Raw genomic sequence first — 27,343 nt, 5'->3', positions numbered from 1 at the left:
TCTAATAGAGCTGATGCAAGAAATCGTGTGGATTGGCTGTTCCAGGTGCGATCTGAGTATTCTCCTATGTCTGGTGATTTTATGCTATTCTAAGATCACAGCGTCTGATGCATCAATGGCTCAGGGCACCGGCGGCGGGGGGATCGACAAAACCTATCGACCAGACCTGACGTGATGGGTGGAGATGGCCAATCGTTAATTCAGTTTCTCACACATGTCCCCTTCACGTAACCTGCTAACTAGTTGCAAAAGTCAGGGCTAAGAAAGTGATTGAAGCAGCCTTCAGGATCGAGGCTCGTATATAATGATGGCTTCGCTTCTCGATTGATGGATGGTGTACTCATCGACTGCGCCTCAGAAACAAAACCAAAGTGACTATTTTACTTCTGCCCCATTACTTCAAATCAATTCGTATTCCTCTCACCAGTGTCTTGCAAGCCGACTCAAGCAGCCTGCGCGAAGGGACACAATCACTGTTATCTTCACAATGGGCAACTACAAATCAGCACTCCTGCTTTCTATCCTCGCTGCGTCCACCGTCCAAGCTAGCTTTTGGACACCACCCAAGGGCCACAGCCCCCCGGACTGCGAGACGACCACCACATTTGCTACTCTGACCGTCACAAGCTCAGAGATCGCTGGCCCTACTGCCGGACCCACTGGCGGGCCCATTCCCCCTATCCCGGAGCACTCCAGTGCAATCGAGGAGTCTATCTACCCGCAGCCCTCAGTTGTTGATCCCCCCAGCCCTTGTGCTTCGGATCAGACAGGCAAGCCCAGAAAGCCCGAGAAGCCGCACAAGCCGGGGAAGATTTGGGACGGCAACAAGCCCTGGGATGGCAACAAGCCGTGGAGGGGCGACAAGCCCTGGAAGCACCACAACAGGCCAGGAAACAATTGGCAGGGTGGACGCCATGACTAAAAGGCTACCTGGCACCGAAGCAGACTGTTGCTACCAGGATGTGTCAACATTGAGCGATGATGTTTGTCAACCATTTGTATAACTTGGTTTATAGTCAAATGTTGAATACTTGCATTGCTAGAAACATGACGTGCACGATAGTATCGCTCTAGAAGCTAATGAAACCTATTTGTGTTCGCCCAGCCTTTTCCGACCAGTGTAACCAACCTTGAAGAAGATTGATTCAGCCACTTTCAAGTCTTTTGTCTAACTACGTCTTTTCAACATTCTGAGGGGTGCCACCAGGCTAGGGTAGATAACGCTCCCATATTCAATGGACACGCAGGTAAACCATCCCTAGGTACTTCGATATATCGGTTGGGCCCGCCTATTGTTTGGTTTACCCCTCTCTACAGGCAATTTAGACGTACTTGAGATCGATACCGGCTCCGAAAATCCCAAGCATTAGAGGGAAGATGAATGTTGACATGACACAGCCTCATCTGCCGCAGTCACCGCCGCAGATAACTCGAACTGCCGGTCGCTGCAGGAGGTTTTCAGTGGCGACTTCATCCTTATCCTGGAGTGATGATCTCCCCATGATGCGCCGCAACCCATGCCAGTCGCAGGGCTGGCCCCCTGAAAACTGTGCCTACAAGCCTTTCCGTCACAGTCTTGCGCTAATTGAGTACGGTCGACTTCCTCCGGGTGTTAAAATCTCCGGGGAGGTGAGTGGGCTGAGGCCAAGGTAAATGATACTTCAGAGTACATGAGAGGTTGTCCATAAACAATCGGCCGGGCGGTCGCGGATGTAGTCGACTGGTCTTCGCTTGGTTCTTGAAAGCTTGGAGCCAGCGCTGCCATATGTAGGCAACGATTTAAGTCTTCATATATTGTCATTCATCGAAAGATCGACGAACTTCGATCTTTGAAGCCTCAAGCATGACCTAGTAATTAGCACCAGGCATATGTTACATGGTCTGATTCACAGGCGGCCATTGGGCGATCATCATATGCGCAGTCGTAAGCTCGTTTGAAGGGAGTGGAACGGAAAACTCTGTCATTTCAGACTGCTCGATCATGTTGCCAGATCAATATTGAGGCACTGCGCTTCGGAAGACATGAAAATTGGGTTCTATACAGCAGCTTAAGGAGTGCAGAAAAAACGAGGCCTAGAAAAGTACGTGGGGACATTGGAGGTTCAAGTAAGCTGTCGACCAAGCAGATCACGGAGGATACAGGGCAAATTACAGATGACCGTTATATTCAACAACCTAACCAAGATTTGGCTGTACTCGCAAACTTTCTCATCACCAATAGGTGGCCCCTTAGTGATCGAGCCCTGCCGCAAGTACCCATTCGTGCAGGTTTGTGTGTATCACTCACGAATGCAGCAAAATGGTCGTTTCCACGTTCCCTTATGAACTACCTGCCGAACAGGAATCCACATCCCATTCACATTATGGTCTGGCACTTGCTTTCATGGGAATCACTCACGCGATGGATCGGCGTCCCGGATTTTGTAGCCCCGCGGCAGCAATGCGGCGACGTCGACACCTCCAGCGTAAGTTGGCGCCCTTCTTCTACCCCCCTTTCACAAGCGAAGTACTCCCATCGTGGCCAAGTTTACAAGCTAGGTGCTGCGTCCACGGTATCACGCTGCTTAGATGCTGTTCAAGCAAGCAGTGGGACATTCAGGCTTCACTGATGAGCACAATGCACAGCCAGAGCTGCGGACCTATCGCCTGGCGAGTGTGCCTCATTATTTCAAACCAGTCTATTCCGTTTGCCTACAGTTTCCGACAAACATGCTCAGGCACGAGCAGTGTAAACTTCTGAGCACGTGTTTCTGCCTACCGCAGTTGTGATACGATTCCCGCAGATTCTTACCTATGTAGTGCCCAGTCACGGGCCGCGCGTCAAATGTATATTGTATTGGTAGAGAATATTCGACACGGTCAAGAACAGCCACATCAAGATGCATCGAGTCCTGGCCGGTAGGTGTGTGACAAAAATTCAAGCGAGATTCAGAAAGCTGGACCACATCATCGTTGTGACGAGCGGGCGTATGGTCAAGGGATCGTCGCGTTGTCGAAATGAGGTTGTGCTTTAGAGAGTGGATCTCCGTTGCATCGGCAGTGTTGCGTCGAAAGTCAAAGCCAGTGGGCTCTAGTAATGCTTAACGTAGGAATTGAGGATGAAGAGAGTTCCGGCAATCTCAAGGTTTCGTCGATCGCTTGTAGCGCGCCCTACCTTAGGCCAGCAGCGTGTTACCCCAGAGAAAACGAAATTCCGGAAAGATCATATGGGAAGGATCTTCAAACCATACTTCAAGACGTGCTCTTTAATTACAACCACACATCTACAGTACCCATCCAGATAGGCAAGGTTCCTAGGTCCCCCCATTGATGACGGTCCCCGCAGTCAACAGAAGGGCTTTCCCGAGACCAGGGCAAAAAGATAAAGTAGATGATACGACTGGAGTGAGTCTAGAGTTTCTCAAGCCACTTATCTTAAAATAGGCAGATCAAGTATCGATTTATGGTGAACCATCGATGGAAGAGATTCACATTCACTCCGCATTATTTTCAATACTTCCTTTCCATCAAGAAGCTGACTGAACGTGGTGGTGCCAGCATCCTTAACAGCCCCCCTGTCTGACTGGGGCGTCATCAGTGATCATCCGGCCCCCCAATACGCTTCGAGATTGCCATTGCTTCTCCCCTAGACCCTAGCGCCGGGCCTGGCCGCGCCCACCCGTATTTGCTGTCACAGCGCGAATCACGGACAATAAGCGACCACTCAAGAGTCTCGAGCCCCTGGATGAGGAGACGGGACTGCCACAGGTCACCCCTACTCGAAGCGCCCGATCGGTATTAGCTGTGCGTACTCGGTACCAACCGAGCCTCTGCCCTTCGTACTTAAAACAATGCCCTTCCGTCTGTTGCTTGTGCTCTCGATTCCTGAACATCGCCATTGGCCTCGTCGCACTGACGTTCGCATCCTGTTCCTGAGCAAGCGATCATCTTGTCCTACTTTGTCGTTCCTTTCATTCGTCCGTTTCTCTGACCATTGCACCTTTCATCTGCCAAGCAACCCAGTCTTTCGTTCATTCCGAACACCTCTCGTGGTCAAATGATCCTCGCCAAAACTCTGGTCGCGACAGCGGCTTTGTCCACGGCCATCGCCCGCGACATCCCCGACAACCTCAGGTCTTTCTACAATCACATTCGCGACCAGAAACAATGCAAAAATGCCCTCGCCACCGGATTCCACAGCTCGGACGGCGACAGCGGCGACTTTGATTACTGCGGCGACTATCTAGAAAAGTACAATATCGTGTACCTTCAGGGCCGCAACGGCGAGCTTGTCAATTTGGACATTGACTGTGACGGAATCCAGGGCGGGCCCGCTGATGACGGTCGCTGTGGGTCGTCCGGCGATACGCAGTCGCAGACGAGCTTCCAGGAGGATCTTCAAAGTTACGGCGCCAACCAAACCGACCTCGACGCCAACGTCCACCCTTACGTCGTCTTTGGCAACGAAAGCGAGGAGAACAAGAAGGGTTGGCCGACCTTTGACCCCAGCGCTCATGGCATTGAGCCGCTGAGCATCATGGCCGTTGTCTGCAACGACCAGCTCGTATGTTTCCCCCTCTCTTCTCATTTATTTCGCCACCACCAGTCTCGGACGATTGATGTATCGAGCGGCTATCGCTGACGAACGCAGTACTACGGCATCTGGGGCGACACGAACGGCGACGACGGCGACGAGGCCATGGTGGGTGAGGCTTCCATCTCCTTGGCGACGCTATGCTTTGGCAACAGCATGAACGGCGATAACGGCCATGACGACAACGACGTCCTCTTTATCGCGTTCACCGGCAGCGATGCAGTCCCAGGCAACGATGGCGCCGACTGGGCTGCCAACAACGCCACCGTCTTTCAGGAGAGCATTGCCGAGCGCGGCAATAAGCTCGTCGAGCGCATCGGCAGCGCAGCCCCATGTCGCACGAGCGTCGGCGGTTGGCTTGTCTACGGAGCGGTAGCCGCCGTGGCTGGAGCTCTGATTCTGTGACAATAGATATTGTAATGACTGTAGCATATGTTATAATACCATCAAGCGGCTGTTCCTAGACTGGTCGAGCATGTGTATGCGCGTTGATGCGCGAGGGCATCGCACTTTGAGGCCTGTTCCACAATAAACAGCGGTCCGTCAGAGTGTCTTTACTAACAATGCTAGGGGACAGATGGCATGGCTCTTGCCCTCTCGTCCACCTCTACAATAGTGATCTTGGTCCGCGCGCAAGCTCTCCCTTTTTCCTGCTGGCCCCTTCGCCATATCATTCCACGTATGAGGTGCATAAAACAAAAGGAAACAAATTTTGCGGGTGGCAAGATGTACAACCCCTGCTACGCCTTGGCCATTACGAGGACGCAGTAGGCGGTGGACGGCGACACTTTTTGCAACTTGAAAGGTCCAGCCAAAATGCTGACATGTGGTGTGGAAGATGTCAAGAATATTCTTTGTTGTCTGACCGTCATCGGTCTGTGCTCCGAACAACCGAACTCCGAAGCCTCAGTCAAAGTTCTTGGAGTCGCCGGGCCTTTCATTCAATCACCATCGCAGCAACCATCGCACTAATTGCAATGCTTTATTGTTCAAATGTCCGATTTGCCAAAATGGATTGATTGGCTGCCTCCAAGTCAGGCTTCTACGACAAGCAAGCAATTGACGCACAGTGGTTCCTTCACACGCTCGCTTTAACTCATCAAAGTGGCACGTTCAACATCACACCCCGCCAGAAGATGGGCAACACGGCGTTCGTGTGGACTGTCAAGCCCCCCATCCGAAGCAGCGATCGATATTAAATCATCATGAAGGCCGACGCCGACAAGGTTGCTTGTTGCTTTATCGGCTTGTAACTTTGGGATCAGTGGAAACACTACAAGATGTATCACTAAGATCAAGCGCCATCAAGCGCGAACCGAGCTTTCAGGTAAAGAGTGTATTGTCATCATAAAACGCCTGTCCTGTACCTAGTATCCTGTATACCGTATCCTGTATCCTGTATGTTTATCCTGATATCTATGTCATAAAGTTTCATGTCATGCTTGCTTTGCAGAGGTCCCGTGCTCACAGAGCGACAGAGACCTTGCCAGTACCGTAGGCAATGTTCTTGACCTCGTTTTCCTTGAGGGCGTCGACGGCGCCAAGGGTGTGAGGGCACGAGGGCTGGTTGCTGACGGCGAGGTCGAGCTTGCAGACCTCGTCGTGGCCAATGGTGCAGACGGCGTTGCCAATGTTGTAGAGAACGTGGTTCTTGCCGGCCCAGGAGTTGGTGTCGGCGATACAGGCCGAAACATAGTTCATGCTGTTGGCGGCGGTGAGAGGCAGCTTGCCATCGTCGAGGAGGTCCTTGCACTCGGACATGGGGACGATCTCGTAGTCCATGTCGACGCCACCGCCCATGTGGGGGGCGTCGGTGGCGGAGGAGCCAAAGGCGAGGTAGTTCCAGGCATCGTAAGAGATGTCGTGGGCGCCGGCCGAGGAGTCGATGCGCAGCAGGTTGAGGCTGCGGCCGCCGTGGGAGACCTTGACGCAGAGGTCGTCGCAGCCGGGAGCGCCAGGCCAGTAGGCGACACGGTTGGTGTTGATCTTGCAGCCAAGGACGCCGATGGAAGACGAGTACTGGTCGTGGGGGGTGATGGAGGCAGAGCCCTTGGTGGCACGGCGCGCAGGGATGCTGGCGCTGGAGACAAGGGTGGCCGAGGCGGCGAGAAGAGCAGTGATGGCGGTGAACATGTTGATGGTAGGGAAGGGAAAGAAGCAAGAAGGTCCTCGTTTGGAAAAGTAAGGGGATTTTTGTCGGTGGGACAAGTGTATCTCAACGCTCTGCGATGATGATGTTTGACGTGGTGGATACCGTAATGGAAAGTCAAAAAGGAATGATGACTTGTCCTGGAGCTGTCGAAGCTGAGGCAGAGACTGAAGAGAGAAAATGATTGGAAGTGTTGTGTGTTGTGCGTGAGGATGAACAGAGATCAAGAGATCTGAAGTCGAGGATCCCCCTCGGGTTAAATACAATGAATGTGTGTGTGCTTTTTTGTTTTCCGCCGGCTGAACAAGGAACAAACCAAGACCAAGGCACCAACAACTTTCTTTCAGACTTTTTTCTTCTCACATTGCTTTCCCCCTCCTTTCTCCCCTTGACTACCTCCGCATTTGCGAAAAAGGCTGGATCTCGGTAAGACGGAGAAAGGGATCGATTCCTCAGGAAACAGCTGCCGAGATCCAGCTGGTGAGGAGAAAGGCTTCTAGGCCCGGGGCCACGAGTCGAAAACTCCACGCGGACCCGTAAGCCACCGTCATGAATCGTCACGCCGGTGCTATTAGGCGGACCCCCTTGGTGGACCGGCCAAGCGGTTCGCCATGTTCTATCGGCCGTTTAGAGGAGAAGCGAAGAATGCCAGAGGGAGGAAGAGGGAGCAGAGAACCTGGAACGCCCCTGCGCCTCCACCCCTGAAAAATTCCCGCAGGTGCCGCGATTTTGTCGCCGGAAACGGCATCGCGCCAGGCACGCCGTGGTGACAGCGTGGGATGCCGTGCAGCAGCGCAGGAACGCGCCTTGCACGCCCACGGCTTGACGCCACCCGGTTCCATCAACAGGCCCACCCTCGACGCGGCGGCGCACACCGGACTGAAGACCGAAAGGGTTGCCGACAAAGGCGGCGTAACGCCGACACGGGCGGCTCGTCTGCATGAGGCCCGTGATTCGCTGCGGAGAAAGACAAAACAGCCGGCTCCCGGCGCCGGCCTCTGACCCAGCCTTTGACGTGATGAATGAGGGGGCCAATATGTCAGAAGTACCCAGAAGTTCGGAGCTGGAGGAGCGAGGGCCACCTTTCCCAGTCATCGCGGCGACATGAGTGGTTCTCCAGCCGACGGTTGGACTTGTCGGTCCGGCCTTGGGGAGTCTGAGTTTTCTCCCGGCAAACAACCGACCACTGCACCACGGCCCAGGTACCGTGACTGGCGACGGAACACCGTCATCGGAGGTGGGGCTTCTTCGACTGTTCTGAGTAGTCGCTTTGCAGTTGGTCTGGCGCTGCGGCTCGCACAGAAGGGTTCTGGAACGTGGGAAAATCCGGGTTGACTGACTCTGCCGATGGCTTCTCTGGCAATGAGGATTACTCAGGGACGCGGGCCTTCTAGATTTTGCTAGCTGTCCCGATGGGGAGGAAACCAACACCAGCGCGAGGCACACACTCCGTGGCGTTCTTTGTGCTTTGTGTGACAAGGTCCAACAAGAAAGGGGCAATTGTTGCGACACGTTTGCGCAATCAAGGCGTCGGCCGCGCTCCTTTTGCCCGAGGCGGCGGATCAATCACGAGGTCGGCATCAGCTCGCTGCCCGCCGGATTCTCCCGTTTCTGGATACCAACAAGCTCTGCACAAGCCAGTCAAGAAACCCCCTGATTTGATGTGTTTGCATGTGATCTTGAACTTCCGAAACCTTAGCACTCGTCAAGCTTCTTCCAAGACGCGCGAGTATCGATGCCTCAATGCACCCCAGAAAATCAGGGCACTGAGTTGTCCGTGCTGTGCGGCTTGTCATCATCGCAAAATCTGGGATTGCCTGTCCTCAGACGTGCCCACAAGGCTTGACAGCTCGTGAAGCTCCATTTCCTACACGAAGTGGACGCTTCTCAAGATGGCGCCACTCTGACCACACACATCTCTTTCCTCCCTCACTTCTTCCCCAGAATCTCGATTGAGGAATGGGTGGAATCGAGCGGATTGAGTCGCCGGCGCTTTCGTGGCCGAGGGCTCGATTCGTTCGTTGCCTGAAGGAACCCATTGCTGCGCACCATTGCACCCTTGGAATGAATCATGCCATGCCGCTTAAGTAAACCGAGACCCATCAGGACCTGGCTAAAAACCGCTGGGCGGAAGCTATAGAAGAGAACACGAGAGGAGATTAAGCATGGGCGTTTCTGACCATGAGACGCGAGTTGCCGGCTCAGACAGCACAAGACTCGAGACCGAGTTCACCTGATCAACTTCTGGCATAGTGACTTGTGCCGACGACAGAAACGCGTCAGCACCATCCACTTGCATCAGTGTGGAGAGTCTATTTGCTGGAGTGAGCGGCGTCAGGATGATAGATATTGATGTGCAAGCCTGCTTAGGGAAATCATTGAGCATGGCGCAGTGATCCTATCGTTCTGACCAGCCGGACATACATCGATAATTCGACAGCTTATAGAGTGAGAGGCAGGGCAAGTAGCACATGTGACATTTCCATGGGGTTGAAATGCCGACCGGAAATCAAGCCACCACTCTCGAGCGCGTCCCCGAAGCCGGATCACCCGGGGGAAACTTGACGTGGAGGCCATGGGATACCTTCATCTGTTTCTGAGGGCTGCGTGACCTTGTGCAGTGGGCCAGAAGGATGAGTCTGAGCAAGGCCACGCTGACTATTGCATTGACTCTAGAGGTGGGCATTCGAGGCCACAAAGCCACTTCGATTCCATCCTTCTCGGGCTCCATGTCGGTGTTGGGCAGATCTCTACCCGAGTGAGGCTAAAAACGTCAAGGTTTGGCCAGTCCACTCCACAAATACCAGCCCCTCCTCGCCGACCATTGACCGGAGTCATTGGGCCCAGCAGGCATTTGTCGCAGTCTGTCACTCTACGTAAGCGAGTTCCTGATTCACCCGGCGTGATTCTTGCATCTGGTTGCCAGCCTCCGACCAGATGCCACACATGTAAGAGCGGTCATCTGTCTGTATGCAGCATAATGAGGAGATGAAGATGGATTCAGTTAATCATTTCATAAGAATGTGTATCTTCCGATGGAAAGGCTACAACTACCAGACACTGCTTGCTATAACTGACAATTGCCGTTGATTCGAAATACAACCCAGACGCCGCGCACCCCACGTGAATTTCACACTTAGTCTAATCCTCGAAGAACTTGACCACATCTCTCAAGTCCTTCAAAGTGACGTCGTGCTTCGGGTAACAAATGTAAACCTGCTCCCCTAGCACTCCAAACTTTCTCCTAAACTCCGTCTTTCTGTTCAAACCTAGGCTCTTAACAATAGCCTCGTACGTTTTCGCCAGGAACTTGGCCCTCGTTCCGTGGAGCTGCTCACCCGGTGTCAGCTTGTCCGCAGCACCCACACCAAACGTGACGGAGCCAGTGATGCTCGCTAGAGCCGTCTCAATGAGTACATCGATAGTGCCGTTCGGCGCGCCGGGGAAGTCGAGCGCCCACTTGACCTGCCAACCGTGCCTGGGGGCCAGTTGCGCCAGCACAACAAGCCCGTGGACTTGGTCGCCCTTCTCGGCAGCGAAATAGCGGCGATGCGACATATCCACCCAGGGCCGAATCTCTGTCAGGTGAACTTGCTTGCCCTTTCGCGTCGATCTCCAGGCTTCAATTGCTGTGTTGGCGCGGTTAATGAATGCGCTGTCAGGTCGAAGTTCACGAATCTTGACACCCTCACGCTCAACCCGACGAGCGAGTTGGCCGTGGGGTCCCGTGTGCTGGTCGGCATCAGTACGCTGTTCCTCTGTGCAGCTGAGGGTGCGCCATCCCAGCTCGTGGCCAAGAACTTCGTGGACCTCCTCTGACACGAGCATCCAAATCGGTGTCAGCTTAAGCTCACGTGCCGTGAAGTCGATGAATGCAGGAATGACTTCGGCATACTGGCGCATGTCGCAGAGAGGATCGCCAATGACCATGGCAAGCCTTCCTTGCTTGACGTACCCCACCGCCGCACCGGTATGGTGACGCCAGATCTGGAATCGATCATCAAGCCATGAGGTGTTGGAAGCGTCGCCATAGTTCGCGATGAGGTCTTCTAGGGCTGGGAAGTCATGACCAGGCCGCGGCTTTGTCGTGTCGGCATTGGGGTGTGGCAGACCGGGGGGACGCGCCGGCAGCGATTTCGGGTCGCGATGGAAGAGCGTCGCGTATCGAATATCGCCGAGGTTGAGGAGAAGGGTGACGAGTCGGTCCAGGCCCAATCCTGCGCCGCCGTGGGGAGGTACTCCCAGGTCGAACGCAGTAAGGTACTCGGCCATGTCGTCCTCGGAAATGCCGGCATCTACCATGCTTGCCCGTAATTCCGCCGCATCATTAATGCGTTGGCCACCAGTGCAGATCTCCTGTCCCCGGACGAAAATATCGAAAGAGTTGGTCCACTTGGGGTCCTCCGCCTTGTGCGTGTAGAAAGGGCGCGCGCTCTTTGGGAATTTGTCGAGGATGTAGTAGTCGGTCTTGTACTTTTCTTTGACGAGTTCACCGAGACGGATTTCGTCGCGGGTGCTTAAATCCTCCTCTTCGACATCTCTTCCATCATCACGCAGCATTTGGATGCCTTCGACGAAAGGGATGATTGGGGTCTCCTCCAGCCACTCTATGGGAGAACTCGGCCATCGTTCGCGGACCACATCAAGCTCCGGCATGGCCTGAGCTGCCGTGAAGATGTCTTTGAGCACACGGTCAAGAACCTTGATGAGCTCATGATAGTTGTCCTGAATAGTCATTTCCAGGTCGAGGCCAGTGTATTCGGTGAGGTGGCGATGCGTGTTTGAATTTTCAGCTCTGAACACGGGGCCAATCTGCGATCACGTTAGTTTCTCGTCTAAAGCGATTATAATGCATTCTAAGAAACACACCTCATAAACTCGACCGAAATCAGCCGAGATGGCCATTTGCTTGGCTAGCTGTGGGCTCTGGGCAAGAAACGCTCTGCGACCGAAGTAGTTCACCTTGAACACGGACGCCCCGCTCTCCGTAGCCGCTGGCTGAAGTTTTGGGGTGTGCATCTCCATGAAGTTCTGTTTCTCGAGCGATTCGCGAAATGTCCGGGTGATGGTATGGCGGACCCGGAAGAGAGCCTGGTTTGCTGGATGCCGTAGATCGAGAACGCGCGCTTCGAGACGCCGGTGCATCGTGCTCGGTGCCTTGTAGTTGCTGAACGCCAAGTCATGCGCAGGACTGACAAGATACATGGTGTCGATACTGATCTCAACGCCGCTGTGAGTTGCCGAGCGAACATGCTGCACGGGCTTCTGAAGTGTGCCGGTGACCTGGACAATGGACTCGGGATTGAGGTGCTGAGCCCACCGTACCATGTTCGGGTGAGTATGCGACAGCACGCCCTGGATGGTATGCGTTTGGTCCCTGAACAAGAGAAAGTCGAGATGTTTCGACATTCGGCGTTGTGTGTGAATCCGAGCTCGGAATGTGACGACAGAGTCAACGGGCATGCCGGACGCTTCAGCGATCGTCACCAGCTTGGCGGGGTGATGGAGCTCTGCGCCATAGCGATTGTGCTCCTCGGGGGTCTCAGGGTCTTCATCGTCGGTTCTGGGCTGACTTCGCGGGCTTTGTGGCGTTGAGGGGATACTGCTGATGGCAGCGTTTGCACTCGGTCGAACATCGGGAGCGCTATTGACACCGTTGCGCAGGTCGAGTCGGGGCACCTTGTCACTGCTGCTTGTAGTGCTGCTGCTGTTACGGGGAGATTTGCGGACGCGGTCAAGGCTGACGGTCGATGTGGTCTTGGCTTCGTGATCGTGGCGGAGGGCGGCGAGTTTGTGTGCAATTCGTAAGAATGGGTTAGGTGAGCCCGGAGAGGGGCTCTCCGTTGAGCGGCGGCTGGTTGTCGTCATAATGTGCTGTCAAGTGCCGGCGGGGTTCAAGCCGTCTCGGCCGGATGTTAGGTGTGCAGTGTGAGACTGCCAGGCACAAGGCCAGACCAGGACTACCGGCAGCGGCTGCGGTGCAGGGATGTTGGGCGTGGAGGCTGAACGGTGAGCAGGGCGCCTCCTTCTGGACTCGGACACCAGGGCGCAAGGTCGAATTGGACCGATCTAGTGTTGTTCGTTCAGGGGACAGTGTTCGTTGGACGACTGATGGTGTGTGTGCGTAGCAGACACTTTCGTGAGATTGTGTGTTGATAGATGTGATGGCAACGCGACAGATCCAAGACCCTTGGGTGAAGTACGATCATGAACATTAGCAAAGAAACACGAGAACAGAAGGGCGGGAGGCGACATTGAAAGGTTAATAAAGGATCAGGCAGTTCGGAGTCCTAGTTGGGCCCGCGCTCGTCGTTCAAGCTGGCAAACTGGCGGGTGGGATGGATATCTCGGATCTTGGTGGAAAGGCTTGGTAAGACCAGGGCCATGACCAAGAGTTGACGTGTCCGTGGCCGGCGTCACGACAGTGTCGGACGGGGCTCGGCACTCCACAAGCCTCAGCCAAGTCGCTGTACTTGACTATGGTGCCTGTTCTTTGCCCCGGGTTCCATTATTCAAGCTCTTCAAGCTCTTTCCGGCGGGTGCACCCTCAGCAGACTCGCGAGTGAAGTCATCTGGACATGCTAGATCGAAGGTTCCCACCAGATCGACTGTCACGTCGGTCCAGCATCTCGCCCGGTAAGGCTTCTAGCGTCTCCAAGACTGGACATAGAACGAGTAGGATGTTTACACGGGAGACAAACCGGGATTAGTGGGTGGTCGGCTCGCATCGCATTGTGATGCCCTCTGATGCAAACGCCGAAAGGTTGCGGAACGGCCGGACCAAATCCTCCACCGCCCCCCCCCCAAAAAGAAAACCCAGCCTTTGCACACAACGCCTGCCGTTCGCTTCTTGCCGAACGTGCCTTCCGTTGCTGTACACCTACCTGCCTCTGGATTCGCCTTGGTCTGCTGACCAGGAATGGGCAGGGGCAGCAAGGTGGTTCTGTCTCGGCCGGGACGACATGCCGAGTCCGCCCCGTGCTTCAGAAGGCGCGACTCGCTGAAATGTCCTTCTGCTGAGCACAAACTGTCTTCCGTAGAAAGTTCGTGATGCGGAAAGAAGACTCGAGGGTCCATGACGTCACCCCACTTCACATGCAGTTGGGTCTTCAGCCTCCCCGCCACGCCATTCTCCCCACCAGCGGAAGGGACATGGCGTGTCCACTTATTGATCGCTTGCCTTGCATCGACATGAGCTCGACAAAGGAAGGAAGTGACTGAGAGAGGCATCGTATGACGGGAACTTTCACAGCGATCACAGGTCCCTCAATGAACCGCAACCTTCCGCCTTGCCACGCACCGTCCTCACCCTTTCCCTCGGCCTCCGAAGCTGCCCGACAACAATCCGCCGACCATATCTGACTGTCGGCCCCCTTCAAGCACCCGAAAGACCCGAATCGTCCTGAGGTACCTGTACCTCGACCATCCACGTGGTGTGTTGACTCTCCGGCATCACCGGCATCGCCCGCATCGCAACCCCCACCTTCTTTTCGACTTTGAGCCTCGCACACCGCATCTGCAACTGGCACCTGTCATCTCCTACCCCGCGGTGGGCGCCATGTTGCGCAAAATCACAACCTCGGGAGGTCAGTCGACCTCTTCAGCCAGTAGCAGCAGCAGCAAGCGTTCACGTCTGTCAGCCAAGCTATCACGTTCTGCATCACGCAGCACGCCGGGAGAAGGGCCCTGCGACGAAGAATATGTGAATCCGTTAGAAAATGTCGCTCGATGGCGACTGTCAGCGAATGCCATGGCGTTGCGCTCAGGTGCCTCCTTTGCTTTCAACTGGGGCAACCGCTCTGCACCCGCGCCCCCATCTCCCTCACGAACCATCTATCTCGACTCAACACTGTCAGAATGGAAGGGTAAAGACGCCATTCGAGTTGACGTGTACGAACCGTCGGCCGACACGCAGCCAAGTCAAGCCCGTGCTGCCGCCGATCCTGTCAAGCGTGTCGGTGTCATCAACCTCCACGGCGGCGGCTTCATACTGGGCTCGGGCACAGATGATGCCCGCTGGGCCTGCGCCGTGGTCGAGTCTCTCGACGCCGTTGTCTTCTCCGTCAACTACCGGCTGGCCCCCGGCTACCCATTTCCTACCCCTGTTGAAGATACTCTCGACTCTATTCTTCAAATTTATGCACGTGCGGGAGAATTCAACGTCGATTCGAACCGTCTCCTCCTTTCCGGCTTCTCAGCAGGCGGCACCCTCTCACTGGCCGCGTGGGTGATCCTTCAAGACCCTTCTCGCTGGGGGTATGAAATTTCATCGTCTCCCTCGATCGCGGGTCTTGCACTATTCTACCCGCTTCTCGACTTCACCACGAGCCGACCGGTTAAGCGCCGGTTATGTGTCAAGCCGCACGAGACACTTCCCAAGAGTATGACAGATCTTTTTGACGCTTCGTATATCCATCCTGCCATCCCCTACGACAACCGCGACGACCCCCGCCTCAGCCCCGGTCTCATGCCGCTCGAGTACATGGAGCGACTGCCGCCAGTACACCTTTGCCTTTGCGAGATGGACATGCTCCTCACTGAAGGCCTCAAGTTTGCCGATAATCTGCGCGAAGCAGGTGTCACAGTCACCTCGAGGGTCGTGCTGGGAGAGAAGCACGCGTGGGACAAGCCACCCCCATTCGCGCCCAAAGCGAGCGTCTCCGTGGAATACCAGGCGGCCATCGTTGCCATGCGACACTGGCTCAGCGACGACGGAGCCAAGTTGACGCAGGCGGCTGTTGGGGCTGTCAACGATCAGACTCAGGTAGCAGACGGCGCGCCACTAGACACGAGATCAAGAGTAGAAAGGGGTGAGCGAGACGAGGGAGAGGGCGAGGAGAAAAGAGAGAAGATGTTGCTACCTGGATATTGACAAACGAACCACAGGCGGTATTCTGGTAATAATTCAAGAGAGCCTTCTTAGCATAAGTGCGACAGTAAACTAATATGTATGGAAACTTCTAATTGAAGATCGACCTCATCACTCATGGTATACTGCAGAGATCATCAGAAGGTTCCAACTCGTGATAGCCTGCCGCCATGCCCTGACCACGATCCCGGCACAGGGCCTGGAACCGAACTGCAGGCGATGAATGGGAGACAGCTCCAAGCCAAGAGAAACAATAGTGAGCCATCCACGCACCCGCCACAACGCCTGCCGTACCCTAGCGCTGAGCCCTGGCCTCGGCGGTCTCGCTTCCTCTTGCGAGACAGGTAGCACGGCAGCCAGCGACGTGTTTCAGGCCACGGTGCGATGCGTCACCAGCGAGACGCAGGGCACATTGCATGCCGCGAGGCTGCGGCGGTGTGTACACATGTGCCGTCAATCCAGGGCGGACAACGCGCTGTCGGGTGGATGCAGGTACACGGTCGGGGGCGGCGGGGAGGTGGGGTTTCGCTGCGGGTGAGAGAGCGCTCGAGCGATACGGCAGGGCTTGGATGGCAATACAGGTAGGAATTGTTCCGAGTTGACCTTGAGCAATCATGTGGAAATCTGTACCGTAATTGAAATTTGGCTTCCACTTGGAGTACTTGGAGACCGCCGCTCTCGTCATCCTGGTGGAGGCACGTCTTGACCTAGGTAGGTATCTCGGTGTTTAGAGGTACATGTAGGCACTCGCCCAACCTGGCGCCCGCATTGACGCTGCGATGAGCGGTGGTCATTCCGTGGCGTTCACTCCTGACGGACGAATCGCATCCCGACATTCTGTGGAGACTACGTGCAGGCCAAATGCAAGGGCAAAGGCATGGAGGATGGGCGTCGTGTGGGTGCGTTCGTCGAGGGGAGGGAAGAACTGTTGGTCAGTTCATGCTGGAGCGATGCAATGCGACGTGTTGGCCAGAGACACAGCGGCTAGGGAGCATTTGTGCGCCCAATTTAACTCTGAAAATCGTTCCAGAGGGTCGCTCTGGGCGATGAGGGTGCGGTGCAGAGGAGCACGACAGATGCAAGCTTAATAAAGTGACGGGTTCCAAGGGGCAGCCTCGACCAAGTGTCTCTGCTCTGGACAAAGAAGATGTCTACTCCTGAAGCTATCATGAAGCATCAAACACAAAGGGGTGCTGGTTTTGCCTTTCGGTTAGTTGTCATGAGCTACATGACTGTCGCCTTTGGACTCGGACGCTTTATCCTGACGTTGCACGAGCCTGGCAATCGATTGGGTACTCGGCTTCAATGTCACTGTCTCCTCCAGTCCGAGTATCACGATCTTCGTCATGTCTACATGGGTAGGGATAGGATCATAGCCCCTTTTCATACACCCAAACTCAAAAGGCAAGAAGCGAAATCATGACCGCAGGATGGACGCATACGCCTTGGCTCAAAGGTTTCCTGCGCGACACTGTTTTCTAACCCTTTCCACTCGGCATACTTTCAACATGCAGCTGCAAGGGAACACTGGACGGCTGACTTGCTGGACGTGTTGCTGTACCAGGAGGTCTCTGCGACATCATGTCACCGAAGCATGCCTATTGACACAACGGCGCTGGCGTGCTCGACCCTCACGGTTCAGACTTTGTCACAAACCACAGAGCGATTCCTAAGCTATTCAGAAATTCCTATGCCATGCCAACTCGTGGAGTCTTGTCAGCCATTGCCGTTGCTTGGCAAGGCTGCAGATAGCTCAGCAAGTTTATGGGCGTTGTTTTATGTCCAATCTGGTGCAGCAATCTCTTGGAGACATCACAGTCCGAAAATATCCCCCATCGTCTGTTGTACTCTACCCAGGGCCTCCGTTGTGCCGAGGGATGGATGCCTTGCAAATATGAGGCTCTTCTGAAAATTTGTGTTTCGTAGTCATATTTTTGGATCACAGCCTATACGACATGGGGCATTTATCCCTCTGTGTTTGAGGACGAGAACGCATGTCTGTTGAAAACGACTGTTGGCTCCCTCAGAACAGCGTGATTTGCAGCTTAGGGTTGGCATTCCACTGCGCGAACAGTCTTGTTTTCATGAGGCAGCGCAATCTCATAGCTCTGAACCACGCTCAGAATATTTCGAGCCTCATAATGGTTCGCGCGCCTGGCTGACAGACGTCTTGGTGAGCCCATGCCAAGGCCGGTACACGGACCCCGCGACTCAGGGGAAGTCGTGGCAGCGAGCAGCATGCATTGCATAGCGCGCCGGGCGCTGCTCAGGAGCAGAAACATTAGCTGCGCGTGCTAATGACTTCATTTCGGCAGGGCCACCGCCGTTTTCTGCTGCTGGCGGCCGGTCTTCCTCGGCTTGTCCCTGCCCGACTCCATCCCCTCCTTCACACCAGCAGTGCCCCATGGGTGATGCTCAAACTCGGGTGGCGGTTCTCGGAGGACAACGACTTTGCTGACATGTTCGAGCTGGGGGCACAGAATGACAGGCGCCGTCCGTCACATGGCAGAACACCCAGCAGCTGCGGCACGGAGCACCCAGATCAGCCACAGGGGCCTCGCTCGATTGGTGGGCCCTGTAGCCTTGTCAGTCCCAATCGGTGCGGGAAAGGGGGGGGTGACCCCTGAACGGAGCCCCTGTTTATTTGGCTGGTGGGGCTGGAACGAGTGGTCAGCACGGATGGCCTGGCCTTGATGTTGTGTGACAGCTGGCAGAGATGGGGGGAGGCCAAACGTGCTATTGAAGGCAAAGGTCGGACCTCTTGCTGCAATCGTCTTGGGGTGAAGCTTCGACCGATGGATCTTCATCTCCCGCTGCAGCTTTTTTCGGCGGACTGGGGCTAGTGCTCCCTGCTTTTAGGTACCCGAGCAGTGTTGTGAGTGGGCAGTCGCAGAGCCAGCGCAGCGTCCCGGGGCCACTGCATCTTGCCGGCCACAAGAGTTCGATGTACTTGCTGGCTGGGTGAGTAGGAGCTAGGTACTCAACCTTCCCCCTCTTCTCTGCCGACTCCATGTACTTGCTGGCCCGTCTGTAAGTACCTGTCGAGGGAGGCAGTCAGTAAGGAACCTGATACCTAGGTAGACAGCCCCATGTTGTGCCTGGTCAGGTCAAGCCGTCCAGCTCTTCAACCCGCCTCCGCCATGGCCTTTGCCATACATGGTCACAGGCGATTGACCCCATTACTGCTGCAACCACGCTTCGACAACTCGCCAACAAAGCTGCCTCAAGACCCAAAGGAGCAAGACAGCACAGCACAGCAGGACCGGTCCAACTAGGGGCTCCCAATACCTGCTTGTCCGCAGTGAATGTCGTGCCTCTGTTTCTTCCTACTCTTCTACCCTGCATTTGTCCTCATCATTGATACCCGACCGAATCAACCGAAGCGCCCAATCATTCTGCCCTCAATCGATCAATTAAGTCAATCAACTGACCGGTCGGTCGTCTCTGTTCTCTTCACTCTCTCGATCCCTTGGGTAGACTTTCTCGGCGACAGTAGTAAACTGGACATTACAACACCAACTCGTTTGCCAAATCAGCTTGTCAGCGCACGCACGCACGCACCACCCTGCCTAGGCAAAAGAAAAAAGCAATAAACCAAGTACCTAGGGGGTCCATTGGCATCGCTATCCATTTAGATTATCACGACGAGGCGGCAGAGACCCGTTGCACAACCGTCGTGCTCTATTCTGTCTCTTGCTGCTGCTGCTGCTGCTGCCGCTGCCGCCAGCCCGCCAGGAACACATCGGTTGCCGGCTTGCAAGACAGTGCAACATTGCCAGCCCATCGTCATTTCCCCCGCCACGAGACCCGCTACTTCGGATCCCGCTTCTGGAATCTCTGCCGCTTGGTCTCGGGTCGCGAAATGAGAGAAACCCCTTTGAGCGTTCCTCGACCCTGACCCCGACCTCGAAGCGACCATCCCGTCGACCTCCCGTCGACCGTCCCTCGTCCTCCCCCCTACACCATTGTCATGTCTGGCGATACTTCGACTCAACGACGCCGTCGTCGCCCTGATCTCAACATTGATACCTCGCCCAAGCACGACTCCAACACCCACGCCGTCTCTCGCGACAAGTCACTGTGCGATGCAGATCCCCTAACGCCCCCTGGAAAATCCAAGACATCAGCACCGCTTCCCAAAAAGCCAGCACCGCGGGCGCTTAAAGCACCCTCCTACTCCACCCATAATGCAGACGACTCCTTTTTAGAGACGCCGACGCCAATCGACACAGACATGTCCAATAAGGAAAACACAAATCCCGCCTACAGCCGGGCCAGGGACTCCCACGACCTGTCCCTACCCGCTAGACAGGTGACACGCGACTCTTTGATGACCAATATGCTCATGTCCCTCGACCAATTTTCTATGCCATCTCTTGGAACGAATGCGAGTGGAAGTGGTACAATCAGCGGCAACGGCAAAGGCGCTTTGTTTGACGACGCATCACAAGGCTACGTGTACAACAGCGACGCCGACCCATTGGCACGAGCGACGGCAGGTCGAGACAGGCGCGCAAACGGACACGGCTATTCCTACAGCTCCGACTTTGACGGCGCCGACGATTCCAGCCGATATTCTAGCCAGCACTCCCGCGGCAGGAGAAGCAACAGCAGCTCGAACTTTCAGACGAACCTCGGCCGCATTAACAGCATTCGCAGCACCCCGGGCACGCCCCGGCACATGCACTCACGAGGCGGTGGGAAAGGGAGCAAGAGCAGCAGCACAAATAGCGTCGACGCCGGCTACGCCCAGGTGCTCAGCAGTCAGCGTTGGGCTCACGGATTCGGCAAACGGTCGTCGAGCTTCGATTACGGCCACCGGCCCCAAATAACTACCAATAACTCCCAACAGGCACCCTGGCACGTCGAGTTCTCCAACACTTTCCTTAGCGACGACTACGACGCGGCACCGACCCCGACTGTTCCTGGCGGTCCGCGTCGCTTTCCCGTCATCACGAGCCCGACCTTCCCTCCCGTACCCCCTGAACCGATTGAGCCTCAGGCCCCGGCCCTCGAGCGCAAACGATCTGCCCGATCTGCGAAAAGCACAGCAACAAGCCGCAAGACCGATTCGAAGAGCAATACCATGACGCGCGAGTCCATACCCCAGAACACGCCAACGCCTGAACCCGACTCAGCGCCGGCGCCTCATATTGGGTACGAGAAGACGAAAGTTGCCGTGCACGGAGCACCTGCCCCAACACAGCCGCCGTCGCAAACAAAAGAGCGACCGGGGTTCTTCAGGCGAGTGTTTGGCTCGTCTAAGAGTAACGCTGCCAGCAACAATGTCGAGCCGGCACAGGCCAGTGTCACTGATACCGAAAACCGGCCCGGCAGCCGCCCCCAGAACGGTGCTAGTCAGGCCAAGTCGCAATCAACCCCTCCCTCGCGAGACACGTCTTCGTCCCAGTCACACCAGCCTGTTCTTCACAAGAAGCCCTCGTCCTTTTTCAGGAGAAGGAAAAAATCGAATGCCGAACCACCAGTACCGCCGGTTCCTGCTCCGAGCATTGAGCCTCCCATGCCCTCTGCGGTGCCGCCCCCGTTCCTGATTCCTCCCAGCAAGGACAAGCTGGCCGTCAAGCCAGAACCGAGCCCGGTCAGCAGTCTGCGTAGGGTTATGAACCCATATCTCAAGGGTAGCCCGGTGACACCCAATGCACCTCACCCATTCCAAACTACTGCCCAAAATGCGGAAGCATCGCCCGAGCCCGAGGTCGTGAGGCCCTCCACCCCAGAGCGCGAACCGCAAGGATACAAGCGCTCTTTCTCTCCCGACTACGAACCGAGCCCGAACGCGCGCATCCGAGAGGTCAAGTCAGACCCGGAGAAAGAGCCGGAGCCTTCAAACGTTGACGAGGCAATTTCGGACAATGAGCGACGCAACGACACCCCGACGCGACCCCCGCCCGAAGTACCACAACCCATCGGCAAGAGGGACGACTCGTTCTTGAATCTGGATGGATCTGATGATAACGAGGTGGAGGTTGCAACAAAGTACAAGACAGCATCGACGGAGAGGATGAGGAAGGCGAGCAAAGAACTGTTGTCTGCACCGGCTCTAGCACCACCTGTCGTCAAAGAGAATGCGCACCGCGCGAGAATGCCGAAGGCCAATGAAACCGAGGTGGTTGATTCAGAGGACGAAAATCGGTCCACACTTGTCCTGCCGCTGGAGGGTGCCCGATCGGCTAGTATTCGATCAGGGTCGACCGGCACAGAGTACAAGTCGGCACTCCAGACACCCAGCGTGACAGTGGAAGACAGCTCAAAGATGCTCGACTCCATGAATGGCAAGCCCCTCGACGAGCCCGAATTCGTTGTTGGCGACCCGACCGACGATGACCGGCAAAAAGCACAGAAGATTTATGACGGAAACGAAGATTTCATCCAGAAGGAAAAGGCGGCGGCGTGGATGGGAGAAGAAGGCCTTGTTCGACAGCGCACCCTCCAGGCTTACATGGAACTGTACGATTTTGCCACTAAGAGCGTCGTGCAGGCTCTGCGACAGGTCTGTGAAAGGCTCGTCTTCCGAGCGGAGACGCAGCAGGTTGATCGCATTCTGGTTGCCTTTTCGAAGAGGTGGTGCGATTGTAACCCCAATCATGGATTCAAGGCGTCTGGTCAGCATTCCCCTACCTGTCTCCTGCCGAACGATAAGCTAACATGGACAGACGTTATCCATACCATCTGTTATTCGATTATGCTTCTGAACACAGATTTGCATCTGGCAGACATCGAATCCAAGATGACCCGCAGCCAGTTTGTCAAGAACACCATCACAACGATCATCCAGGCTGTTGGTGAAGCGGCGCCCAACGCATTCAAGCGGCCCAGTATTCTCCCCGAGAAGGACAGTTTACACGCTACCAACGAAGACGTCAGACCTTCTGCTGACGAGCGCTCGAACCGGTTCTCCTTCAAGCCTGCGCCACGACGCGAGCCCAGCGCAGATGGCGCTGAGGGTGTCGAAAAAGACGAGTGTGGTCCTCTAGTAAAGGCACCTTTCGGCGGCACCATGCGGGCTTGGGAGGCACAGGTCGAGATCGTGTTGAAGCTCATCTACGCGTCGATCAGGGACGAGCGACTCCCGTTGTTCGGTGCCGAACCGTCACGAAACCTCGGCCCGACCTCCCACAGCAACCTGTCAGTGATGGGCATGCTCAAGCGTTCGCCGAGTGTGCTCAGTAAGGCGCCGTCGGAAAGTCACTCGTCTATCCGCGGTCGCCTCGCCGAGAACTCTCGCACCAACACGGCCCGCTTTGGCTCTAAGAGTAGGTCCAGGCCTCGCCTTGGTCACAATGGCTTTTCGTCCTCGAGAACCAGTTTCGATGATGGCAATTCCATCTGGAGTCCGACGCCGTCGTCTGCAACATGGAGCCGGTATTCTTTGGGCCGCACACAGGGCAGCATGTCCATGGACTCCTTCGGCACACCGTTTCCTCGCGGCGACTACCAGCAATCGATTGGATTCGCGAACGCACTCAGCCAAGCCATTATCCGCGATGATGCCTCAGGGTTTGGCCCTGCTGCGTCCATCATGAGCGACGAGGCCCATGTGCCTCTTCTCGAAGATGAATCTCTTGAGCTGGCTGGTCCCCCTTGGGTCAAGGAGGGCATGGTCACTCACAAGCACCACCTGGACGGAGTCGCTAAGAAGGCCAAGGACAGGAACTGGACCGAAGTGTTTGCAGTTGTGCAGAAGGGACAGATGAGTCTTTTCTCCTTCACGGCGAACAAGTCAATGGGGCGCAAGAGCAAAATGGCGCGTAATGCTGCAAAGAGCAGCACTGTCGCAGTCGGCGGTGGTAACTGGCAGGACAACGCGACCAATCTCGGAACTTTCAGCCTTCGACAGACGCTTGCCTCGGCACTCCCTTCACCTGGGTACTCTAGGACACGACCGCATGTGTGGGCACTGAGCCTTCCAACCGGTGCCGTGCACTTGTTCCAGGTAGGCACGCCAGAGATCAGCAAGGAATTTGTCACGACAGCAAACTACTGGAGCGCGCGCCTCAGCACGCACCCGCTCATTGGTGGCATCAGCAACATTGAATACGGCTGGAGTGACGCCATCATCAACAACGCTCTCGTCACGGCGATTCACGAATCTACTGGCGGTGCACCTCCCTCTGGTCGGACGTCTCGTCCTGGAAGCAGCGCAACCGCCAACGCGTCTAACCCGCCGGCAGCTCGAACAAGCATGCAGTCGTCGCGTAGCTTCCGGTCCGCCTCCTTCGATTACCCTTCGGGCCCCTACGGCAGTGGTAGCCGCGGCGTCAAGCTTCCGGGCGACCGCATCCACATCTCCGAGTGGGCGCCACCAACGCAGAGCATGCGGCCCTCCACACAGCCCGAGGCAGAACAACTCCTCACACTGCTGGCCTATGTCAAGGGTGTTGAGGACGAGCTTCAGGTGCACAACAGCCTGCGCAGCCCCATGCTGCTCGCGTTCACACCGCGTGGCCACAATGCCGGGCGCGCCATGGCCAACTGGGAACGCAAGAGCTCCTACCTGCTCCGCGAGATTGTCAAGTTCCGTACCTATGTCGACTGTCTCCAGCAGGCCGACACGCGGCGCGAGGAGATCTACAACGAGAGAGACACCGCGCGACGAGCAGCGCTCGGCGACCTGAGCGACGAGGAAGTCGAGGTTGCCGCAGACGGCGATGCGACGCTAAGAGCGTGAGGCTGAAGTTGTCCAGCCACTTTTAGGATGAATCCCAATCCGGGCGGTTGGTTCCACGAGACGATGCTGGCGACACTGATTCCCCTTTTAATTTCTTTCTTTCTTTTCTTTTGTTACATCTTTTTACGACGGGGATGCTTTTTCGTTTTTTGTGCTCTTATTCCGGTTTCTGCTTTTTCTTTATCTTGACCATGACACGCGGATGACAAGCAGTTTGATACCCGGCTTCTCGCCCCAGGGGCGAGGCGTGTCTGTACTGTTGCTGTACCTATGTTGTAATATTCCTTCTTGGGTCATCACACACACGCAGAGAGCGAGATGGTGAGAGGGGAGCAGAAGATGACCAACCCACTTGATCGGGGCTGGGTATGATGGAGAAGAAAACCAACTTGGCTCTGTCTCTTGATGATGGCTCGAAAGGGGAGATGGGACGATTCATGACGGGACGCGTACGGGGCGGGGCATGTACGATTGGTGCACTGTAGCAGACGCAGCCAGCCGCCCCCGAAATAAAACAAAACGAGGATTAGTTGAGAATGAGAGAGGCTTTTCGCGTGCCAATTCGTAGGTCTCTTCGTGTCTGTCAGCCTGCACTAGCGGTTTTTTCTCGCTGTGTATAACTAGGTAGGTGCACGGCGCATGTCGAGCTCTAAATCGAAACACGAAGAGGGGCCCCGCTTGCGTATGCTGTGCGGGGTGCGGGCGCAGGCGCCGTCGTCCGGGCGCCCGAAGCCTAAAATCAAGGCATGGCGGGCGGTAGGCGTGAACTCTCCGTGGGCCCTTGATTCCTCAACGGCGCCGGCGCGTGTGCCCAGCCCCCCTCGCGTGCCCGTATGGTGGTCACTCGTCCGTCCATCCAATGGCACAGCGTTGGCCGGCGAGAAGGGCACTGGAACGAGACGAAACGCAAGCACGGAAAGGGGGAAAGAGAATTGGGTGAATGCACTCTACTCTATCAATATGACACGATTATCATACAAGCCTGCCAGGGGAGAAACACAATGACCCCTCTGAAACAAAAAATAAAATAAAAAAATGGACCGGTCTGGCAAACTGAAAATGAGCCCGGTCGATTTGACCTCCTCTCCTCCTCCACAGCTAACCAACCACCCTGCTCTCCCGAGCGCACCATGGTATGTAATCAAGAACAGGCTAAACAAAACAGTGCCGTCCATTTCCAATCCTCGAAACCGGCCAAGACAAATGACATGGTAGTCTGGTATTATGCGTGGTGTTCGCGTGGCAGGGCTCAATCCAGCAGCCGCCACCTGATTTCCTGGCGAGCAAACTCTCCATTTCGTCTTTGGTCGTAAATCTCTTTTCTCTGCGTTGGGTATTTTTGAAGAGGGGTAAAACTGGTCTTGCTCGTTGACTGGCGTCGTTTACCAGAGGAAGACACCGGCAACGGCGGCCAGGGTCAGAACAAGGGCGCTGGCCTGCATGTGAGTGGCAGCGCTCTCATCGACAGACGCGGTGGAGCTCTGGGCAGCGGCCGCTCCAGTGGTGGTGGTGGCCTCGGCACTAGTGAGAGTAGTCGCGGCGGAGCTGGTGGTCCTGATGGTCGTCGTGTTGGCGGGCAGCGAGGAGCTCACGGGAGCCGATGAGATGGTGCTGGTCTGTTTTCCTATTAGCAATGACATCTTTCTTGGGGGTTCCGTATCGAACGTACCTTGACGATGGAGCTCAAAACGTCCTCAATGGAGGAGACGACGGCGCTGATAGAGGCGGAGGCGGAGGCAGCGGCAGAGGAGGGAAGCTTGGAAGTGGTCGAGGGGAGAATGGAGGAGGTCTCGGACTTGACGGGGTCTTCGGTGGTGTCCTTGAACTTGCCGGCGTCGCTCTCCTTGCCGCCAACAACCTTGATGCTCTCCCAGCTACCCTGACCCTTGGTGTAGACGTACTCGCGAGCCGCCTTCTTGCCGCCGGCGTAGTCCTGGATGGTGACCTTCTGGTAGTGAGCGGCGAACGGAGCCTGGTCCCACTGAGCGAGACCGCCAGCCCAGTCGATGGTGCCCTGCTGCTCCTTGCCACCCTTGCCGCCAACCCAGGTTCCGAGCTTCAGCTGCATGGGGGTCTGGGGGTAGGAACCCTCGGCGGGCGTAGCGGTGCGGACAACGTTGCCGTCGATGGAGAAGGTGATGGCGTCATGGGTCCACTCGATGGTGTAGGCGTGGAACTCGTCCATGGCGTTGAAGGGAAGCTCGTGCTCGCGGCCGTAGGTGTAGTCCTTCTTGCCGAGGTGGAAGTAGTTGGTCTGGACGTGGGTGTGGTCGCCACCGATGAACTCCCAGTCAATCTCGTCGAGAGCGTCGGACTGGAGGACAATGCTGGTGATGATGCCCTGGCCGGGCGAGGCGCGGAGGACACACTCGACCTTGCCGAAGAAGAGGTACTCCTTGGACGTGAGGGTCGGGGCGTTGCTCTCCTCGAAGATGATCATGGAGGCTCCAGCGCCGCCGTCGAAGGACATCTGCTTGTCGTTGTAGACGACACCGGGGTCGACGGTGAAGAAGGAGTTGAGGTCGTCGAGCTTGGTGGCCGTGGTGAAGTCGTATTTGGCGGCGCCACCGAAGGCAGGGTTGGGCTTGCAGTCGTCGCCCTCGACGGGGTTGCACAGAGACCAGGTCTGCGCCGAGGCCATACCGGCGACGGCCAGCGACAGGGCCGCCGATTTGAAGGTGGTGTGACGCATTGTATCGGGTTTGATGTATTGTGAGAGGATTCGAAATCCGAACGAGAGACTGAGAAGAGGAACTTCTCGAAGAGAGGACCACACAAAGTTAATGAAGAAACGGAGAGAGAGAGAGAGCGAGAGAAAAAGAAGCCGAATGCGACGCTGACGACACGGTGGGGGGGGGGACGTGAATTCCTTAAAGAGAGTGAGGCGTGTGATGGGAAAAGGGAGAGAGGGAGGAAAAGGGTGGGCTGGGTGACGGGAAGGCGAAGCAGCTGAATACGATGGATGCTCTGGGCATTGGTGCTGTGCTGCGTGCTGACAAGACGCCAGGCGATTGAAGTGAGACTGGGCAGGCGCCCAGACACACCAAGAAACCCCTCCGCCCC

At 55.9% G+C, this 27,343-nt stretch overlaps 7 protein-coding genes across 7 annotated transcripts; 4 read left to right on the top strand and 3 right to left on the bottom strand.

Annotated features, from left to right (window-relative positions):
• Positions 1–487: 487 nt before the first annotated feature.
• Positions 488–1,928, top strand: D7B24_005380 (uncharacterized protein; the record flags this gene model as incomplete). Its single annotated transcript, XM_028639537.1, has 3 exons — positions 488–905; positions 1,463–1,629; positions 1,893–1,928. 3 exons carry the CDS (start codon positions 488–490, stop codon positions 1,926–1,928), a joined length of 621 nt encoding a protein of 206 aa, XP_028496058.1.
• A 2,108-nt stretch (positions 1,929–4,036) lies between these two features.
• D7B24_005379 (uncharacterized protein) lies at positions 4,037–4,978 on the top strand (the record flags this gene model as incomplete). Its single annotated transcript, XM_028639536.1, has 2 exons — positions 4,037–4,543; positions 4,631–4,978. The coding sequence occupies 2 exons, from the start codon at positions 4,037–4,039 to the stop codon at positions 4,976–4,978; spliced, it is 855 nt and encodes a 284-aa protein (XP_028496057.1).
• A 1,059-nt stretch (positions 4,979–6,037) lies between these two features.
• On the bottom strand, positions 6,038–6,706 carry D7B24_005378 (uncharacterized protein; the record flags this gene model as incomplete). The annotated part of the gene is made up of 1 exon (XM_028639535.1): positions 6,038–6,706. The coding sequence occupies one exon, from the start codon at positions 6,704–6,706 to the stop codon at positions 6,038–6,040; it is 669 nt and encodes a 222-aa protein (XP_028496056.1).
• Positions 6,707–9,863: 3,157 nt separating this feature from the next.
• On the bottom strand, positions 9,864–12,590 carry D7B24_005377 (uncharacterized protein; the record flags this gene model as incomplete). The annotated part of the gene is made up of 2 exons (XM_028639534.1): positions 9,864–11,534; positions 11,592–12,590. 2 exons carry the CDS (start codon positions 12,588–12,590, stop codon positions 9,864–9,866), a joined length of 2,670 nt encoding a protein of 889 aa, XP_028496055.1.
• A 1,882-nt stretch (positions 12,591–14,472) lies between these two features.
• Positions 14,473–15,749, top strand: D7B24_005376 (uncharacterized protein; the record flags this gene model as incomplete). Its single annotated transcript, XM_028639533.1, has 3 exons — positions 14,473–15,532; positions 15,609–15,619; positions 15,693–15,749. 3 exons carry the CDS (start codon positions 14,473–14,475, stop codon positions 15,747–15,749), a joined length of 1,128 nt encoding a protein of 375 aa, XP_028496054.1.
• Positions 15,750–19,561: 3,812 nt separating this feature from the next.
• Positions 19,562–24,280, top strand: D7B24_005375 (uncharacterized protein; the record flags this gene model as incomplete). The annotated part of the gene is made up of 1 exon (XM_028639532.1): positions 19,562–24,280. One exon carries the CDS (start codon positions 19,562–19,564, stop codon positions 24,278–24,280), a length of 4,719 nt encoding a protein of 1,572 aa, XP_028496053.1.
• A 1,382-nt stretch (positions 24,281–25,662) lies between these two features.
• D7B24_005374 (uncharacterized protein) lies at positions 25,663–26,972 on the bottom strand (the record flags this gene model as incomplete). Its single annotated transcript, XM_028639531.1, has 2 exons — positions 25,663–25,896; positions 25,950–26,972. The coding sequence occupies 2 exons, from the start codon at positions 26,970–26,972 to the stop codon at positions 25,663–25,665; spliced, it is 1,257 nt and encodes a 418-aa protein (XP_028496052.1).
• Positions 26,973–27,343: the final 371 nt, after the last annotated feature.

This window comes from Verticillium nonalfalfae (genome assembly GCF_003724135.2).
Source record: "Verticillium nonalfalfae strain VnAa140/NRRL 66861 chromosome Unknown scaffold_33, whole genome shotgun sequence".
Lineage (NCBI taxonomy): Eukaryota > Fungi > Ascomycota > Sordariomycetes > Glomerellales > Plectosphaerellaceae > Verticillium > Verticillium nonalfalfae.
The sequence above is the reverse complement of the archived record's forward strand: the minus strand, read 5'-3'. Positions and strand labels throughout refer to the sequence as shown.